Below are 21,071 nucleotides of genomic sequence, written 5' to 3' on the forward strand. Positions count from 1 at the left end.
GAATAGAACCTCTTTTATCAAATAATAATAACAATAATATTGAATAGAATATACCATAAATACATGGCAGTTACATGTAATGATGTTCCACATCGCAAATAGGTGTAACATCTTGATAAGGCAGCATGCACTGGTACAGATAAATAAATTGGCACATAAATAATTAAATAAACCGACTTTATTGACATCTCTTTACGGCATTCCCAAATGTTGAATGCAGTGTTACCATAGCAACAGCATCCGGTGCTCTTTTTTTTTTCCTCCTCCTGGATACGCATCCTCGAGGCGCCCTGTGATTGGACGAGCTCCCTTCGGATGTCACTGGGGCAACCGAATGATGGGAATTTTAACACATGAACGGAAACGCCACCGCTGAATGTGACTGGCTCCCCGGCGCGCAGCTCCCATTCGCGGGCTCGAGTGAGGCGTAAAGACCGCGGAGCCCGGCTGTTGGACCGCTCGCACATCCGTCTGAGGAGGGCGGGTCCGTACAGTTTTGTTTTTTTCGAGCTCGGTACGGGAGCCGAGCGGGGACTAGTTCGTTGGGGCAGCAGCAGCGGTCGTGGGTTTCCACACCCGAGAGTATGGCGGCTGGGTCTGCGCTGGAAAGCGAAGGAGAAGCTGAGCCATGCCTGAGATGCTGAAAAAGAAACAAAGGGACGCAAGTTCTTCTATTAAGTGTGGGAATACTTGTAGTCGGTGCTGTTTTTCCCGAGGCGGCATCCGGCTTGAAATATCGCGCCTGCACTTTATACTCGGGGCTAAAAGCCAGCGTCTTTCCAGTGTCCTCGATGGAGCAAGTTTGTTTTTTTCTTGATGCATAGAGAGCGGTGAGCTAAGCAGATGAAAACCCGCACGCTCCACATCATCGGGCGATATCTCTTTTCTGCCCGTGCACAGTGCTGGACAATTGCGGTCTTCGGATGCCCGTATAGCTGTTGGTGTCTGGCCTGCATGGGGGAATTTCTACAATGAAATCCATCTTGGGGCACCGAGTCTTTGTGCTCTGCCATAGCTGAGCAGCGGCGAGCGAGACTGTTATTGACAACACGCTCATAATGGGACGCGAGTCGTTGATGTGATTTTCCTGCGTGAACATTCCGAGTTCAGTTCAATGACGCGCGGAGATTTGATACCTTACGACTTGATTTAATCCACGATGCGCGAGTATAAAGTGGTGGTCCTGGGCAGCGGCGGGGTCGGGAAATCCGCCCTCACCGTGCAGTTTGTCACCGGGACTTTCATCGAGAAGTACGACCCCACTATCGAGGATTTCTACCGCAAGGAGATCGAGGTGGACTCCTCGCCCTCGGTGCTGGAGATCCTGGACACCGCTGGTACCGAGCAGTTCGCCTCCATGCGGGACCTTTACATCAAGAACGGTCAAGGATTCATCCTGGTCTACAGCCTCGTCAACCAGCAGAGCTTCCAGGACATCAAGCCAATGAGGGATCAAATCATAAGAGTAAAAAGGTGGGTGAAATCATGTGCCGGGGAAATGTGAACGTCCAGATTGTTAAATGTGTTTGTTTTATTCTTCACACACTGGGCTGGCCTCTATCAGGCCCTGTAGTTTCAGGGTGGGCCTCGGCCTGGTCTGAGAACTGTGCTTGCATGGAGATGCCGAGCATCTTCAAGGCAGACTATACAACAACACAACATGCCTGTTCTATGTTGGTGTGTACCAGGTCTCACCTACACTGCTGTAATGTCCTCACACTGCCAGCAGCTCTAAAAGCAAGCGTGTGTGTGTGTGTGTGTGTGTGTGTGTGATCTCCAGGAGGAGCCTCAGACCTCCTCAGTGCTTCTGCAAACTTTGCAATGTTTCCAGATCCTCTCCTTCCATCCCAGCGCTGTGAAGACAAGCCAGGTCTTCACAGTCATAACACGCTAGACGTTGTCTGTGATGCTCCAAGCTGCTGCTGCTGCCCACGGTGCCGGATGCTGCAACCCCCGTGAAACACCCAGCCAGGGGGACACCCGGGACTCAGTGCATCAGAGGCTCTGCAGAGAGCTTCGAGGAAGCCCTGCTTAAAATGCTGTGTGGGATTTGCGAAAAAGGCACACTATCATGCGGAGGAGACAAAGCCTTGTTTTTAATTAACAAGCTGCTTTAGCAACCTTAGAAGGAGCAACACGATTGAAGGCATGAAATTGTCTGATGTCTGAGCGCTGTTACACAGATGATCCAGATGTGATGTCATCGAAGTGGTTCTGTGGTTGATGCACAGAAGAGGTGAGCTGTGGTTATGATGTCATGTCATTGGTGGGGTTCACTTTGCCTTGCTTGGTGACATGACATCATGTTAATAACCCATTCAGAGCATAAAGAGACATAGATGATAATCATTGGTGGCAGCATGCACTGTGTTGTGACTGAGTGGGTTCATCTGTCAATGCAGGTGTCAAAGGATGTGTTACAGTCAATGTAGGAAATCCAGTTGCTCCGCAGAGATGTGGCTGCTCTAATGAGAAAGCATATTTGAAGGAGTGCAGCTTAAAGCTCACACTGTTTACCGATACAGCTAATTACTTAAGATAACTTTCAGCACAGGGACACAGTGGACAGGCTTTAGTGTTGCATTTCTAGCTCTGTTGTGAATGTTTACTGTCCTTTTAGTAACCTAAAAATGGAATTTACTCATTGTCAAAATGCATCTTTTTTTGTTAGTTTCCTTTAGTCTTTGTCACCAACTGGATTTCTCCTTTTTCTCAAGTGAAATTTGCATCGAATAAGCAATCCTATAAATCTATGGCTCCGGATGAAAGAATGAGGTCAACATGTTTCCTCCATACAAGTTGAGAATGAAAGGAAGTATGTTCATCTTACAGCGTGCGTGCGTGCGTGCGTGCGTGCGTGCGTGCGTGCCTGTGTCTTTTAATATGCGGGTTTGTCTTTATATGTAAACTGTGTACATGTGTGTGGCTCACACAGCCAGACTGGTGTGTGATTTCTCACTAACTGAGTCTAGTGGGGCTCTCTAATGTCACAGTATGATTTATTTTCTGAAGCAACAAACATCACACTCCACATGCTACTCCTACACAGCAGTTCATTTCAGAGTCCTGTGCTTTACTTCAAACTTTACATTGTGTTTGAAGCTGTGGAGTTCAAAGTGTCAGGGCACGGCTAGTTTTTAGTTCAATAGCCTCAATGACAGAGTTTGTATGCATACTTCTTTGTTTTTTCACATAGATCTTCTTTGTGATAAAGATACATCAGAATTCTCCTTCGAGCCATGGCAAAACTACAAAGACCAGACATTTCTTTCAAAGAGTATGTTCCAGATCGGAAAAGGTTTGCTTTACTCAGCTGGGTGTTACAGACGAGGGCTGAACAAACTAAAGCTGTTAGTTTGAACTCTTTTCAGAACTACACATGAAATATTTCTCTTATTAAAGCTTCTGCCTGTTGACGGCAGTTCTTTAATTTGAGAGGTTTTATATCTAATGTGTAACTCAACAAGTACTTCTCCAAGGATCCAAACAAAGATTGCGTTTCCTTTTTCAGTTGATATGATCTCATTTCCCCATACTGTCTATCAACACGGCTCCAAAGATCAATACACGCTGTATTAATGTCTGAAACACATTTGACCACCCGTAACCATGAGTGTCAGTCATGGTGTCTCCTGTTGTTGAAGCAAAGCATTATATTAAATTAGTCACTTGATTATCTTGTGATTATATTGAGCAAATTTAAAGGTAAACTCTTGGAAACACATCACTCAACATGTGTGGTCTTTTGTTTTTGATTCAAGCCAAGTTGTATCCCTCGCACCAGGAGAATAGTGATGTGAGATCAGATATTAGCTGATTATAATCAGCATTTTGTGAAGTATGTACTGCATTTTAAAGACAGGGGTCTATGGCTGTGTATGTCAACAATGATGTATTTCAGAAGATTGTTGTTTATTAAATGCAGAAGGAGGTCTCATAAGTACAATTATTAAAAACTAAAATACATGCACTCACATATTTGCAGCGGTACATGAACATATTGAATAATTCCCAACATTAGAATCACATTGGATTCTGGTTCCTTCACCTATCGTTTTCTTATTGTGTTTTGGAGAAAACTTAATCCTGGGTCTCCAATTGCACACACGTTGTTAATAACTACATCACAAAGAATTCCGACATTGGCTTATAATGCAATGCGGTATCACAACATTGTATAATTTAGATAACAGGTTTAATAGTTTGCTCTCTTTCCTCACTGAAATGCAACAAGTTCAGGCATGTTCTGTGGGCTGGTTGAAGGGCATTGTGGGAAATGTAAAAAAACAAAACAAACATGAATGCAGTAGGAGAGGACCAGATGGGACAAGATGACATGAAAAGGTTTTCTGTTAACAACGTCACAGGCTGATGAGAGAAAATCCTGATAACATCAGAAAAATGGTGGAATTTTAAAGACAATTTGTTGAATCATTGATTATCTTATTTTCTATATTTAGTTATTCGTCATGCAAAATTTGAGGAAATAAATGACTATTTTCAAGTTCCAGCTTTTGAAATGGGAGGATTGTCTGCTTCTCTTTGTCATATGTCATCGTAAACTGAGATGAAGCAGATTTACCGATAATGAAAATATTAATTAGTTGCAGCCATAGAATTTTTCCTCTAACATTAAGAAAGGGATGGTTGATGTGGCCAAGATAGAATTTAAACCACAGCGACAGCAGTAACAGGTGTCTCTGTCTTGTATTGATTAATTTGGTTATCCATTTGGAAATACATTTTGTGACGCCGGCCTCGGCAGTCAGTGGTCCTGACCATCACTGTGGATCACTGCGACTCTGGCCTGTCTGTTCCTCTTCGCCGCCCAAACATTGGTGACCTGTCGCGGCCGTATCGGTGTTCGCTCGGGTCAGAGGAGCTGCTGTGTGTCGCTCTCACTCTGAACCCTGTCGGCATCGATCAGTGCCTGCTGTTGGCGGCTTTAGCAAAGTGGTCATGGGCGCTCAGGATTACAGCGAGGCCTGTGTTGGCTGGGGAACTCATCACGCCCAACTTCCGCTGCTGCTCACTATACACTCGGTATGGGGATTAGCAAGCTAACAGATCAATTAAATAGAGGTGACATGATAAGATGATAGTAAAAAAAAAAGAGGTGAAATTAACTACCGTCTGTAATAAACTACTGCAGGCACGCTTACAAACAGTGAAGATCGTCATGCCAAGGCTTGTTCGTGTTCTAACTGGTTGAAAGGATCAAGATCAATAAAAGGAGTAGCTGAAGTCTCCCAGTATTCCCAGAAGGATCCTCTTTCATTTGTCTATTGTGAAAACTGGGCAAAAGAACTGAGCTAAAGTTCAGTGATTGTTACTTAACAGTTGACTTGGCTTTTGAAAGTGTGCGTTCATGGCTGTGCGCGATGGTGTTTTCCAATATCCAACAAGTTGTTTCTGCTCTGTTTTGGGAGTCAGCGCTGAAGAGAGGGGGGGAATAGTTGAAAAGAGAAAGTTATAGATACATGGACAAACAGGCCAGCAATTCTAAAAAGCAATTTACGGTCCATCACTACTTTGGTCCGGGTAGAAATATCTCAACAACTTTTGAAGGAGTTGTGCATAGTGACCATGAACAATGAACTATTAGATATGTTGTCGTGACATTTGGTTAAGAAGCACTCTTGTCCCCTCAGCATGGATTGTGGTCATTTTCAGGCCCATTTTGTCAAACACTTTTGACATTACCATCATCTTACTGTTTAGTGCGAATTATCAAATATTAGCAGATTAAGATGCTGAAGATGAGAAACATTTCACCAAACATCAGCATGTTAGTATTGTCATTGTGAACAAGAGTTAGCATTTAGCTCAAAGCTCTGTTGTGTCAAAGCCTCACATAGCTGCTAGCATGGCTATAAGCTCATGTTATTATCTTACTTGCCAGCAATAACAAAAACAAGTTAACAAGACAGCATTAAGTCACCCATATCAAATCCAGGGGAAATGTACTTGTAGGTAATGTCTAAAAGTTGATGGTCATTTAGGAAGAAATTAAATACACTGCTTCTGTTTTGAGTGAAGAGGGCTTAGCTGATAATTTCAAGTTAATTCTTTTTCCAATTATCCTATCTCGGGTCAAAGGGGCACGAGAGCCGATCCCAGCTGACATTGGGCAAAGGCTGGGTTCCCTGGACAGGTCACCAGTATATTGCAGGGCAAATATAGAGTCAGACAACCACTCATGCTCACATTCACGGCCAATTTGCGCTTTAGATTAATTAATTCAGCGCATGCCTTTGGTCTGTGGAAGGAAGCCGGAGAACCTAGAGGGAACCCACGCTGCCACGGGGAGAACGTGCAAACTCCAAACAGAAGGATCGCCCGGGATTGGGGATCGAACCCTGACCCCTCGTGCTGGGAGGTGACAGTGCTCGCTACTACACCACCACGCAGCGTTTTTGGTGAATTGAGCAGCACAAATAAAACAGCTGGGAAGTCAGTGGAGGTTTGTCATCCAGTCGCACAAAGCTGAGCCATCGCCCGTGAACATAGAAGACCGGCTGTGAGGCTGACAGGTCCTCCTGTTCTCAAACCACCGTCCTATCACATGATCGCACCACTTTCAATGAAGAATGCAAAGTCATAGAGAGCCGTGGTATTCAACAAGACGTGATAGGCACTTATGCCTGGATGTTTGAAGACAGAAGGCTATACAGAAGGCTTCTCCAACTTGGTAAAACAAAATGTAACGCATCAATTAGTTGATCTAAATTTACTGAATGGTTATTTCTTATTAAATTATTAATCGTGCAGCAGCAACTTTCAGTATCGACCTTATAACAGACATAAACAACAAACAGACAATAAAGAATAAATATACATTACTCTACTGTATATTAGTCTTCTGTGATTTTTAATGCAAAACGTAGAGCTCTTCCTAAATTGGGCTGATAGTGTCGACACTTGAATGATATCTTTAGTATAATGTATAATTATCAGCCTTATGAATGAGCCTCTATTATTCAAAGCGTATTCCTCTTTATTGAAAAGCAATCTAAACAAATTTCCAATGCAGTGGCACTTTTGCATCTCAGATTTTAGGTCAGGTACCCTGTACAGTAAAAGGAGGATTTTGTCTCAGACATAATTACCGAATGGAGATAGATACAAACAACACACTCTTAGTGGCAGACAGACTAGATCTGCTTCTCGAAGTGACTGTGTCATGTTACTTAGATCAAGCTCTTTTTAGCAAATCTGCATTTTCAATTAAATCAGCAAACTCATGGAAAGCTCTTCCATCACACATACGAACAAAAAAAACGTACAAAACATTCAAACATAGCCTCAGGGAATGGCTTGTAGCCAATCAGATGTGCAAGCGTTAACGTACTGTTTGTCCTGTCTGTCTATTCGGTGGAAATGTGCATTTGTCTTGTTTGGTGTTTATGTACACTGTGCCTCTAGTGTTTTATATATACATCTTGAATTAGTTTTGTGAATTAGTTTTGTGTTATTATGTATTTTCAAGCTGCCAGAAAAACTGGCCAGGGACAGCAGATGAAAATGTAGCCTCTCTGGCTAACTCTGGCTGACTTATAGTTTTACTGTTGATCAGTGTGTCTTGTCCCTGTAAAATAAATAAAGAAAAAAAGAAAGCAGTGGGCCGTATTATTGCTTCAGATCCAAGGATGAGACTCGTTTCCATATTTTGACATGGCTTGGCCGGCATCTCCATCATCTCTGAATAGCATTAGATGTTTTGAGAAAAGGGAAAGCTTGTAATTTGTTTTCAGAATCCAAAAGAGAGTTAATGTAGAATCCCTTAAATTGTTTGTTTTTTTTAAAATCTTTTGAAAATCAAAACATCTATTTTAGAATTCAAAGGGCTCGCCATGTTGTGTTTACCAAAGATTTTCCAGATATCTATTTCTGAGGAAATCTTTCTGCTGAGCCAGAAGAGAGGAGCTTAATGGCGCTCTCTGACTCAGCTGATGTCTCTTTACAGACTAGACTGAAGTCCCCCCACACACAAAAGGCCCAGCTCACAGTGTTGACCAGAGTCAAATCCACAGCCTCTTGGGCCGCTGAGCTTCACCGTCCGTCAGCAAAGCCCATGTGAGATGAAGCATCATGCATTATAGATAAAGTGTGTCTGGGAAAGCTCCAATGGGTGTCTGTAGTCAGACAGCTCCCGTGTAGGGCACCGACAAGCTCACAAGCTGAAGGCTAAAGCGCGACATGTTGTTTGTGTCACAGCACAAGTTATTAATTTGTCATTGAAGGTCCGTGTCTGAACCATGTAAACCGCTCCATACGTGTTTTGGTATATGGACCGGCCTTGGCCGACACCCTTTATGTTGAGGCCTTGGGAGCCTCGGTATCCGTGGCAGCCGCTGCCTCACACCTCCTGGGACAGTTATTATGACTATATATAGATCCTCTCCTCTGGTACCAGATGTCTTTGTGCTGCACCGGGTTATGATGAGGCCGAAATGAGCTACATAACATGCACATGGCTGACCCAGCCATGTGCATTCAAATTGTAAAAAAGACACTGAAAACTCGACTGACTTGATTTGGATTCCTCACGCTGTTAGATTCTTTGATTTCAGAGATTCAAAGCTTTAATCTGTATCCACTGAAGTAGCATCTGGGCGTCCTAACATTATGATAATGATGTTAATAATATTACTGTGACATAGCTGTGATGATCAGTCGACAAATCTGTATGTCATTTGATAATTAATTGGACTCTCATCTGTTAGTTTGGACAGAACAAGACATTTGAAGACGTCATAATAAATAAGATCGTTTACTTTCCATACAGCGAGACATTTGAGTCAAAACCACAGGCTGGGGCACGGCAGACTCCCAAATGTCACCAGTAGCCCAAGTTAACGCTGAGCTCCCTGTGGCTTCTAAAAACAAGTACAGCTATACAAGTCAAAGTTTTGACTTTCAATCTGCTCACCCACAACCATGTTTAGGATTGTTTCCTGAAGGTGGGAAAGGGTATTTAAGGTGCAAGGCCTGATCTGTGTACCACCAACAAGATGGGGTCTGGAACAGTTCTCAGGGTAATAATGGCCTTGGTTTGGTTTTTCATTGACCCCAGGAATGCAGTGCACGAGACATGTGCACTGTGCTGCATGTTAAAGTTGGGACGCATAAGCTGTAGTTTTTCATTCAAGCTGCCTCGGGGCTCGGGAAACACTATCACAGTGTTGGTTACTCGCCGTCCCACCTCTAAGATTGTCACTTCCATCCTCGTAGCTCCTCTTGGCTGCTGATCCGATCCTGGGAACAGAGCCGGACATTTGAGATTAAAGTTCACCGTGGATGAAGTATTCATGAGTAGATCAAAGTGGGCTCCGTGTTCTCTAGAAGTTTAAGCTTATTTAACGCGGAAACCCGCAGCCCCCTGGCCTCTGTGAGCCGCTCCGGCTGCTCCACTTGGAAACGTATCACAGCTGGTGCTTTTGCAGTCTCCGCATCGCTCCAGCATCAGTCAATTCCTTTTATACCTGTTACCATAGTGATCAAGGATGAGGATGTTTTTTTTCTGTAAATAATTTAGAAGCATGTATATTTCATCGAGCGAGGGCAGCTTTTGAAAACCCTAATGATGTTGATGGGGGTTCGGTTGCATGACTCTGAGATTAGATTTGACAGTGTTGTTCAGGGTCGTGAACGAGACATTCAAAGTCGGTCCAACAGATGGAAAGCGTGCCGTTGCTCGAAGATAAGGATCTAAGAAATAACAACCTGTTGTTTACAGAAGGATGTGGTTGCGTATAATCCGCTATGTGATGTTTTTTTTATCTTCCAGGGCCGCTCTGTTTTTTCCCCAATGTCAAAACAGATGATTATATTGGTGCAACCCGCCAGAGCCGCCCCTTCTAGTGTCGTATGGGCTATTTCATTTAGATGACGATCTCTTCTCGCTGTCCACTCAGTAGTCCAGCGCCAAAGGGACATTTTGCACTCCAGCATAATGGCAGGGAGTTCAGAGCTCAGAGGATTATGGCTGCTTCCTACCCTCAGGGTTCAGAGCTCTACTACCCATTTCCTGTTCTCCACTGGGTCAGGCTTCAGACCGTGTTTATATGAGACATGGTGGGCGGCACGGAGGTTCAGCGGCAGTTCACAGCATCGAGGTGCGTCCCTGGTTCTTTCTGTGAAAAACTTCCTCCCACAGTCAAAATTCACTTGTACACCAAAGTAGTAACACTTTTGAAAATACCTTAAATACTTTAGCAAGTGGATGATTTATTCTGTCATGTAGATGAAAGAAACTGACTTTTAACACAAACAAAGCAAGCTCTAGCGTATGTTCAGTCAGGAAGACTCTACTACTTTATCATACATCTATAATTCTCTCCTCTCAGGCATGCTCACTGATAATTTCCATGCCGTCATTGTTTGGGGCCGCCAGTCATGATGTCGGCTGTTCTGATCCGCTGGTCGCTTCTATCTAATAGCACAGCACACAATTACATCGTTAGCCTATCATCTGGCTGTCGTCTCCTTTAAAATATGTCTCTGTACCTTCAGTAGGTTCATGATTCTGTTACGCGCCCCTCCACCAACTCTTATCAGCTTCATCAGCTCATCATTCTATCAGCGTCATCAGCCTCCACGGTTAGACTCCAGCCTGGTCTGGACTCCACGGGGAGATTTATCTTGCTGTTCAGATCAAACACCCCTCATTTACAAATCTCCCTGTAAAGTCCAAATGACAAAGACTCAGTCAAGACTTTATCATCACTTATCTGTTTATAATAAATAGTTATCTTTTCTTCACCTGACTTCTCTCTCCTGACGGATCTGACAGATAGATGACTGTCAGATTGTAAACCTGTGCTCAAATTCGCTTGATCATATTATTTTGACAGATTTGACTTGATTTCCTCCTGCATTAAACATTATTTTATATTTATACTGTAAAAAAAATAGTTTTACCTGCATGTTAACAATAAACAAAGTACTCTTGCAATGAGGATGGCCCAGAAAACGCTTTCTGAACAGTCATGTAAAAAAAAGAAATAAGAGCCAGACCGAAAACACAAACGAGTCCCTGAGTTTGTTCCAGGGTCCCTGGAAGTAATCTAAAATACATGTGTTCTGTCAGTAGTATTACGATCTGATGCTAAGGAAAATTTTGTACTCCAGTCAGGACTGGTGATCTCCTGACTTGGCTTCGCGCCATGTTTATTATCATGACTATATATTTAATTACGGTCTTTTTAATAGGATTTCTAATCCACTACTTGTTTTGTTTTATAATGAAAGGCTCTCAGTATAGGGTTGTCATCGCCATAATTGTCTGTCTCTGTTGTGATGATGAAGCGCCTTAAAGCTGAAGTCCAGGCATTATTTCATCTGTCCAATAGTCAGCATTTATGACTGTCAATCAAATCACCCCTTTTACTCTGCAGTCACTAAAACATAAATAGAAAAATGTGATATATGTGTGTTATATTCAAACTTGTAAGCAATCAATCACAGAGATGACACTAACCTTGGAATGAAATGTGCTGCATAAACAACAGAGAGGAAGGTCCCGATGTGCCTTGCGTTTACTTGTAATTTGATGTGATGCATAAATAAAGTTGCTTGGCATGCTCAGACAGACTATGCATGTTAAAACGTGCTATTAATAACTACATTCGTTACCAGAAATGAACCATTGGGATAGCAATTGCCATTCAACCAAAAAAAGAGAAGAAGGAAAAACTGCTGTTTTTCTGTTTGGGGAATTTATTATTGGATTATAAAGTCATAAAATCATTTGAAACCTTTAATCACATCTGCATATGTATTCGCACAGTAGTGAAGACTACTGGCCATAGACATGCTATCCTTGACAATAACAGATAATGTTATATTGTCATTTCTCAAAAATCCAACATGATCTTTGACATATATTTAAGAATACTACTATTAAGAAAAGAAAAGAAGAAAAAACGAAACATGCACTTCATTATTCCTCTTGGGGAAGTTCTTCTCTGCATTTGACCCATCCTTGGTTAAGGAGCAGTGGGCTGCCCTGTGAGGCGCCCAGAGAGCAACCAAGGGTTAGGTGTCTTGCTCAGAGACACTTCAACCTGTGAACTATGACTGTGACTGGGGATCCAACCGGCTACCTTTAAGGAGTTTTCTAACTAAAAGTATGAAATAATGTCATTAAATTGGACGTTTTTTAAATGGTATTTTGAATACCTCAGTAAATACACATATATTAAGATGATGATAATGATAATTGATAAGTGTGTGTGTGTGTGTGTGTGTGTGTGTGTGTGTGTGTGTGTGTGTGTGTGTGTGTGTGTGTGGGTGTGTGTGTGTGTGTGTGTGTGTGTGTGTGTGTGTGTTAAATGTGCATACTGTATGAGAGCATGATGTCTATATTTTAGCCTGTAAAGGATACTATTGTAGAATAGACAATATTAATTCCTACTGTCTTAAATTCATGGCATGAAAGTTTGTCCTTTGACAGACCAGAGACGCCATCAGGATGCTTCCGTGCTCTTTGTGAAATCCAAGAAATATGTCAAGAAAATTAATAAATGAGGCTAAATCATCCAGTGTTCCCATTAATAGAAAGCAACTTTTGAACACTTAAGTGGGTCAAATTGCAATGGGATGCAATTCAAAGTCAAATCTATGGATTATGGAATATTTGTTTTTTCACATGCAGAGAGTAATGCTTTTAATTAGTGGTGCAAATTAAAGCGTTTGAAGCATTAGGCATCTGCTAATACCAACTTCTGAAAGCCTAATTGCCTGTCTTTGTCAACTGAAAGTTCAGTGAAGCTATAAGCGCACTAAACCTCACTGATTACTTCTGTTCAGTTCCTTAGGATCAGTTACGGCTGAGTATATTTTATGTCTGTGTCTGACAGCCCGATGTGATCTGTGTCTGTCCTCAGGTACGAGAAGGTTCCTGTGATCCTGGTGGGAAACAAGGTGGACTTGGAAAGCGAGCGGGAGGTATCGGCCAGCGAAGGTCAGGCCCTGGCCGAGGAGTGGGGCTGCCCGTTCATGGAGACCTCGGCCAAGAGCAAAACCATGGTAGACGAACTGTTCGCGGAGATCGTTCGGCAGATGGACTACGCCGCCCAGCCAGACAAGGACGACCCGTGCTGCTCCTCTTGCAATATACAATAGCCCCGGGGGCCTCCAGGAACAGGCCAGGCAAAAAGTATACTTACAGGACGCTCCACCAACCCGCAGCTGAAAGACACACACTTGGACACACACACACACATACACACGCACCATGCCAATTAGACGGGAGCAAATTGCATGGTTGAGCGCAATGGATTTTAACTCCACGGAGCATAAAATCAGCAGTGACATGATCATTAATAATAAAGAGATGCGAGTAATGAATATGTTTTGAACGAGGAATGCCAGGAATTGACAAAAAGGAACATGCCTTATGTTGCTCTCTTCTCTTGTTTGGGTTTGTCTTTATCCTTTTAAGTTGTGGAGGAGGGGGGGAATCATCAGCAAACGATTACAGATTAAGATAGCTACTTTTTTAGGTTGTTCTATAATTTCTTATAAATGAGTAAAATGTGTTTTCTCCTGGTTTTGTTACAAAAGAAGCATTTTTTTGTTACCATAACTAAGTTACAGGTAGCTACATTACACACTTTCAATAACATATTTCTGGGATCCAGTTGTTTTAAATAGTAATAAGTATTTGATTTACAGTATTTACTATTGTGCATTGACGGTTGGAGGTTTTTTTTCTACTTATCACAGGGCTGAACCAAAGAGGTGACCTGAAAGCACCTCCATTTTCTTATATATATATATATATATATATATATATATATATATATATATATATATATATATATATATATATATATATATTGCTCTTTTCTGTCTTAAAAAAGGAATGGAGAGAAAATGGGAGACAAGTCAGTGTCTTTCTCGACACACTGGTGCAGTCATCTCTTTCCTGTCTTCTCACTTTGAGAAACAACAGCAGAGTCTTTAACATATCGTGTGATGTTCCATTTCCCCCTGAGAGACTCTGACAGCAGATTGCCGTGTAGTAATATAACTAACTGCTTTTCCTGATGGGACAAAGAGTTCATCCTTTCAGTTTTTTAATATCTCTACAGATGATCTCTCTTAACTCTTTTCAGGAATGGGTGACATTTAAAGTGAAGATGCCAACATTTGTCATACTTTACATTTTTCTCTTCCGATCAATATGAAATGGGGTGCTCAAGAGTTTCAACATCCTGATCTCATTCTGTACGTGCTCAGAGTATTAAAATCCATCGTAACACATAGTAGCGACGAAGGCAATGATAATAACAATAATAAACGGTAGTGTACATATTTTGTATTGAAAGTGCCAGCTCCTGTGAAGACACTGACTCAACACATGTGGAACTGTCAACTGTATGCATGGCTAGTAAACAAAAAAAGGACTCTAACTGTTTGAGATAACTATAGGCTGTGGAAATGTGCAAACCAAACACATGTCAGGATCTGGACACTGTCTCGACTGTACATCTGTGCTGCCACGGGAACCAGACTTGCCCCGTGTGACCATTTTCATTGTTGATTTTATATTTTTTTATGTGACCATTTACTCTTTATTCCCTCTCTGAATGGTGACACTGTTACATTTGACACCTAAACAATAAAAGTGTGTTAAACACTTCTTCTTCTCTTCTTTTCCTTCTTTTAATTCTACATATTTATTATGTAGATGTGTTTATATGTAACAGGTTTGAGCCACTCTCTTACACCAGGAGATATATAGAGTTTGTAGAGCCTTAATCCTGTCAAAAAATATTGATAATGCAAGTCTAACATTGATTTGGGGGATAATTATGCCCTGCTTTTTGGAACAACAGTTCCCATTATTTGAGGGCTTTAGGGGATATAAGCAGGAATTACACATGTTGATAAGTCCTCTGTGAGCCACAACATGAGCCCTGTTTTGTAGCTGATACAGTATTTATATTCATTAGAATGTTTAACTCAAGAAAGCCGTTTTGTCCAAACACAGTCACTGCTGCTTACGCATCACTCCACCGTGACTCTGCCACAGTATCCTGCTTTGGTTTTGAATTTTTAGTTTTGTTTTTTGGCTAATACCAATGGCTAAATAGAAAACAGCTTTTTCTTAGCAACCTCAGCTCCCATCAGGCTTTGAAAGCCTTACTTTGACAAAGGCTCATAGGAGATGCCAACAAACAAAAACAAGTATTTTTTGTATCTCTTTTAAAATGACAGTCTTCTCAATTTTTATTGACCACTGTGGTAATACTTACCCATTTAGGTCAGAGTTTGGACAGTAAACCCTGAATAATCTGTTCAAAAAGGCTTGGACAAAGGAACTGGACTCAGCTCGGTGTTTGCTTGCACACACACAGCTCTTAATTTCCTGTTAGTGAGTGCAGCTTCAACACTTTGACACAGAAATATGATTAAAATATGTTTTGCTTTTATTGACAGTCAGCTTTTTTTGTGTTTGTCTGAACTGGACAAGTATAAACAGTATCCAGTATAAAGCTGGTTCTGTATACTGACCTTTTAACCTGAGTAGAGTTCAACATGGGTGAACAGTAAATGCAACTATTTGAACCATATTATTAGAGACATGAAGTACTTTTTTTTCTTTAACAGTTGCTAAAATCGAAATTCCTTTAAAGTCACATCATTTGATGAACGATAGACCGAACTGTAACACCTCACTTTATTTGGGGTTTCTGCAATAATGTGCTCTGCAGTGTAACACAGCAAAACAGATTGTGCAAGAAATAGAATAACCTATTACACAGTAATACAAAATAAAGTGTATTTATAAAATGCATTTTTTTTAAACCCTTCAGTTTTGGGGGACATGCATTTGGTTAGTTAGTTAATCCCTCGGGTCAGAGTGCGAGGAACCAAACATTAAATTTAAAGATTAAATGTTTTTTAGACGTGATAAAAAAGACTGACTCCATATTTTGGGTTCTCCTTTTTCCTTGATTTGCTTCCAACACATTTTTGCGATTTCGTGAATTACTGATGCAGTAAGTGGCATGTTGGGAGAATTGGCGGTTAATAGATCCGGGAAAAAGTGTCTGTCAGCATGTCCTCTGAGGCGCTTGTCAACATCCACCTTCAGCTATCCCAGTGTAAGTGGAGCGAGTACACAGCACTGCGTAATCTGTTTGTGCTGAGGTGCTTTAACCAGCCGGGTAAGACGGGGCAGAGGGCGAAAGCAACTGATGGTGAGAAGTCTCAGCGGGGTTCATTAGAAACCAGAATCCCTCCAGCATCACTCACCTTTCAGCAGCATCATTTGTGTTTGTATAACGTATGGTCAAACGCAGTTTAATGTTCTAGTTGTCCAGCAAAAGAGCTTTAATGAGAATGGATGACCGAAAGCTTTGTAGGAATCAGCCTAATTTGTGGAGCTTTGTCTCTTTGGCCTTTATAAAATGTCAATGCACACTCCAGTTCCCTATTTTTCTCAAGTTCTTGCAGAGTTGAAGAAATAAGAACTTTCAAGGGAAAGAATAGCATCATGAGGCGGTGAATTCCCAATGGGCAAGAGACTGGAAAATAAAAATGAAATCATCTTGAAAACCAAAAACAACCCCCTGAGTTTCATGCATTAGGCGCTAACGTGCTACCTCTTCTCGGATCTGTAAAACCATAGGGCTCAGAGACACTGCAGCTGTGTGACACAGCACAGCGTGTGTGTTCCAGCTGAGCTCCTCTACATCAGTATGTCAAATGTCAAGATGAAAGGGGGGAGCTGCATGAGTCACGCCAGCACCCCCACCCCCATCGCTGCCAGACTGCAGCACAGTCCCTGGGGTGTCTGTGTGGGATACAGCCGGCCATGACAAAATGCCATGTCTGCCCTGTGCACTTTTAATCCCGGGGCTGTGAGTTCATGAGGCTGTTATCCCGAGGAGTCGAGGAAAACCCTGCCAGCCCAGCAGTTTTGAGGATGAAGGAGATTCCAATGGTCAGACTGAACAAAAGAGCCTTTAAATTGCTTTAATCGTCTCATTGATCAGTGGAGCATTAAAGTCTCAATGCACTCCAGGCAAGGGCTGAAATCAGGCTTTTGTACCTGTGCAGCACACGGGGGTTGTGGAAATCAATAGGGTGAGATGTAAAAAAGAGAAATTACACAATTAGAGGGACCATTCTCCCCATGAGGCCCAACAGGGCATGCTTAAGGTATCCACCTTGCCCTAATGGTGATGCATTATTTTTTCCAGCATTTTGGAACACCAAAGGACTCGCTGAACATGGACAATACTCATAGCTAATGCTACTGTAGGATGTATAATTATTGTTATAATATATATTATTAACTAAATAGGATTAGCTATTACTAGAGCACCAAAGGACGCGCTCCTCGCTGAACATGGAGGTTATTTCTTGATCGCTTGTGCCGAACCTCAGTTGGAAGTCAGCACCGCTGAAGAGAGCCGAGCTGTTCTCAGCCCACACTCTCATCCGCCCCCCTCTGATGTTTCGTGCCTTTTTATATCGGAAACAATGTTGATGTGGAGGAGGAGGGCGACGGAACAAACACGCCGAGCTATACTGTCAGAAGGCTTAATAACTAGGTGTCATGGCAACCAGATGGTAACACATGAGTTGTCAATTTCACAGTCTAATTTGCAGCTGTAACACAGGAATGTGTGTGGGGGATGATCTGTGTAAACAAGGATGAATTCCTCGACTGGATACATGCGTTTATGTCATAATCCATGTCGCCATTCTCTGCCATTAAAGGGTAAGTTCACCTGAATCACAAAATATTCTATTTTGTCAGTATTCACTGGTGTCCAGATATGCCAACATAGATTATTTCTTTTGTATAAAAAAGTTCAGAATTGTATTTAGTTTCATTGTGTTTCAGATTAGGATTTTACAATCTCAATACATGACCGGTCTACAATATAGAATACATTGTTATTAAACTACCAAACACTATGTTAAGTGGTTTATATTAGACATCAGGATGTTACTAGTGTCTTTTAAGACATAATCTGACCCATGAATCTCATTACAATGGCCATTTTGGGCTTTTTACACTTTTTTTGTACTGATTAAACAAACTAAATATAAAGTTTTGACTAGCGTGCTTTAGAGATGCTGCTAAGCAGATGTTGTGACATTTGGACCAAGCCACGCAATGACCCATAAAGTTCTTAACTGTGTTTTTCACATTTAATTTAGCATTAATACACAGTGATAGATAATGTTGTATAAACCGATTAAAGGAGCCAAGTCTTCTTTCCCTGGAGAAGTGACTCACTGCCTGCATCCTTTGGGCTTTCTGTGGTCAGTTCTCACAGTCATAAGGGGTCAAACATATTCCCTCCTGGATGCACATTGGAAGTTCGGTGAAGTTTCTTAGTTTTCCCACCAGATTAGCTTGAAAGAGAAAAACACATTTTAAAAGCAAGCGTTTGGAGATGGAGAAAAGCTGATTCACAGTTTCATGCAGACTCACTCTGATGAATATTTCTGTCTTTGTCGCAGTTACTTCTTGATCATCGCGTTAAATTGTTCTCACAGACTTCAATCTATGCCATCTGTCACTATTATGTAGTCTTCTAAAATTATAAATTGGAGTACTAATTGCAGGGATTTATACAACAGCTGAAGGATTTGGTGTATTCTTACTCGGCGTTCAAGACAAAACATTCCGAGGCGGACTGCTATTTGTACGTTAATATAAACAGAAGAAAAAAAAACATGGCGAGGAAATGGAGCTCCATTTCTTATTATCATTTTGGTATCTTTATATTGACCTTTTCCCAAATGCATTTACTTGTCACACCATGACACAAATAACAACAATCAACATCACAACGATGAAAAACACTCAGCCCAACGCATAATTACACCAAATAAAAGCACAAAGCAACAACACCCAAAAACAAAGTACAAAATCAAAGCCACCAAACACTCTGAGATGTGTGCGGATGGAGGTTCAGGCATGCTCCACTTACTTACTTTAATGTTGGTTTGGCAGATTTCTACCTGAAGTGCAAACACGTCAAATAATGTGCTTCCTGGGCCACGCTTCTCTGGTCGTATCTCTTTACTACATTACAGAATGTGTCAAAGAGGGCAATGAGAATGGCGCATGGTTTGAGCCGCTCCAACACAAATGGTGGTTTCCTCCTGATGACAGCAATAAACCATGTGTTATACATATGGATGTCGTATGAATTCTTGAAACTTGACAGCCATACTGTCCCCAAGTTTCATACAAATCGGACAAAATGTTTTTTGGGCATCTGAATAAGGTCAGGCAGAGAATATCTTCGAGGAAATAATGCTAGCCTAATTCAGGCAAACCGAAATGTGGCAGGAATAAAACTCTATATAATCCTGCTGCCTTTATATATTTAGTAAAAGAGCTTGTAATGAGGGTCCCCCCTGCTGGTTTCCTTCTCTATTAGAGGTGGAGGGCTCAGCAGGAGCTCTGCGGTGCTCATGTCTAAGAGGAGGACGCCTCATTCTCGAGGCTTGATGGAAACAGATTCCCTCCCTCTGCTTGATCAGCTGTAACAACCTCCTACTTCTCCACCTTCATTGAACATTTTACGGATGTCAGAGTTGCTTCTGTTGCCAAACACTAGAAAGACACCTTAAGATATCAAACGTCTCAACACAGACATTATAACAGCATCTGCTGATGATAACGATTGACTCTTTAATGAGTGATGAAGATTCCAGGGCTCCAAGTGTTGCTGTCATTTGAGCCCTTTAAACTCGGAGACTCTTTTTCCCACATCTTGTTTTGAAAACTGTGATGAGGAAATGGCCTCATGGGAACTGTTGGGGTCAAGAGTGCACGCTTCAATCAAAGACTAATCAGAGTGTGATTCAACCAACATAAGATTTCATTCAATAGTTTCTAAATTTCAGATTAACTACCTTAATAAATAAAGTGTGTTATAATTGTTAATTATATCTATCTAATCTTTAATTATATATCATGTATATAACTAGCCTGTCATACATGCACACACACATACAGATACGCTCATACACACACTGCCTGCCCCCGTCCATTTGATCAAAGCATCAATTGCAATAAAATATAAGCAACTGCCATATTTTCAGATGGAGTTCAAACAGAGGAGATGGCACGGTTTAAAGTAAGCCAAACCAAGAAGTACAGCCAATTAGACTGTAGTTAGTGAGTCAGTGTGTACGTGTGCTTGCGTGTGTCCTCTGTGTGTGTGTGTGTGTGTGTGTGTGTGTGTGTGTGTGTGTGTGTGTGTCTCCAGACTCACTCCAGACTGACTGGAGCTGTGGGGGTTGGAGAAATGTAAAAGTCTGGCTTTGGCTTTAATGACCTGGTATTCAGAGTTGGTGGGAAACGGTGACAGGGTAGAAGATGCAGCTGCTGCTGCAGAGATTAAAATAGAAATGGAATCTCATTTCCATCCTCTATTCACTCTTAAGGTGAATACCTCCCCAGGGAACAATATTGTGTGGAAATGTAATAAAAAAAAATGTTTCAGGGGCTGTCAGGTTGAATAGACCACTGGATTTTATGCAAACTCCTAAAGGTTGAGGAAAAGAGGATTGTATAATAAATATATAGAATTCCTACAGGTAAATTATTAATATTCACTTTGGATATAGTAGTTTGACTCATTACAACTAAAAAACTATGTGTACTAGACCAAGGAATTATGGTAACTGTTTATCTAGCGATGTTGTTGATGCAAATAAAAATAAAAAAGAGCTATTAATGCCATGTCAACAGATCCATCTGCACGAGTGAGCTGAGCTGAAGACCAAGAGATCAGTGGTGGAAGAAGTACTCAGATCTTTTATTCAAGTATAAATATTCAGTTGCAAATAAAAGTCTTGCAGTCAACATTTTATTTGACACAAGTATTATCAGCTAAATGTATTAAACAGTAATAAGAAAATTAGAATATGACAACATCTAAAATGCAGGAAGAGTAGAGATCAATACATCAGCGGTCAGAACAGGGTGTTAAGTGTCTGCGGGATGTGGTTATTCATATCATTTTCTGGACACCTTTATCCAAAAGAGTATGATCCATACCTTCCTATTAGGTTACCCA

The 21,071-nt window shown here is 41.5% G+C and overlaps 1 protein-coding gene across 1 annotated transcript; it reads left to right on the plus strand.

Moving 5' to 3' along the window:
• The first annotated feature begins 388 nt into the window (after nucleotides 1-388).
• On the plus strand, nucleotides 389-13,762 carry LOC137782978 (ras-related protein Rap-2a). The gene is made up of 2 exons (XM_068572708.1): nucleotides 389-1,473; nucleotides 12,891-13,762. Exons 1-2 carry the CDS (start codon nucleotides 1,160-1,162, stop codon nucleotides 13,126-13,128), a joined length of 552 nt encoding a protein of 183 aa, XP_068428809.1. The 5' UTR covers nucleotides 389-1,159; the 3' UTR covers nucleotides 13,129-13,762.
• Nucleotides 13,763-21,071: the final 7,309 nt, after the last annotated feature.

The sequence above is a fragment of the Clinocottus analis genome, unplaced genomic scaffold (assembly GCF_023055335.1).
Source record: "Clinocottus analis isolate CAN_PGR_092001 unplaced genomic scaffold, fCliAna1.0.p SCAF_12, whole genome shotgun sequence".
Taxonomy (NCBI): Eukaryota; Metazoa; Chordata; class Actinopteri; order Perciformes; family Cottidae; genus Clinocottus; species Clinocottus analis.

What these genes read in the sequence shown, in the direction of transcription:
- LOC137782978 (XM_068572708.1), top strand. Translation starts at nt 1,160, where the DNA reads ATGCGCGAGTATAAAGTGGTGGTCCTGGGCAGCGGCGGGGTCGGGAAA. An exon ending in CAAATCATAAGAGTAAAAAG is followed by an intron (nt 1,474 to 12,890) that starts GTGGGTGAAATC and finishes GTCTGTCCTCAG; the next exon opens with GTACGAGAAGGTTCCTGTGA.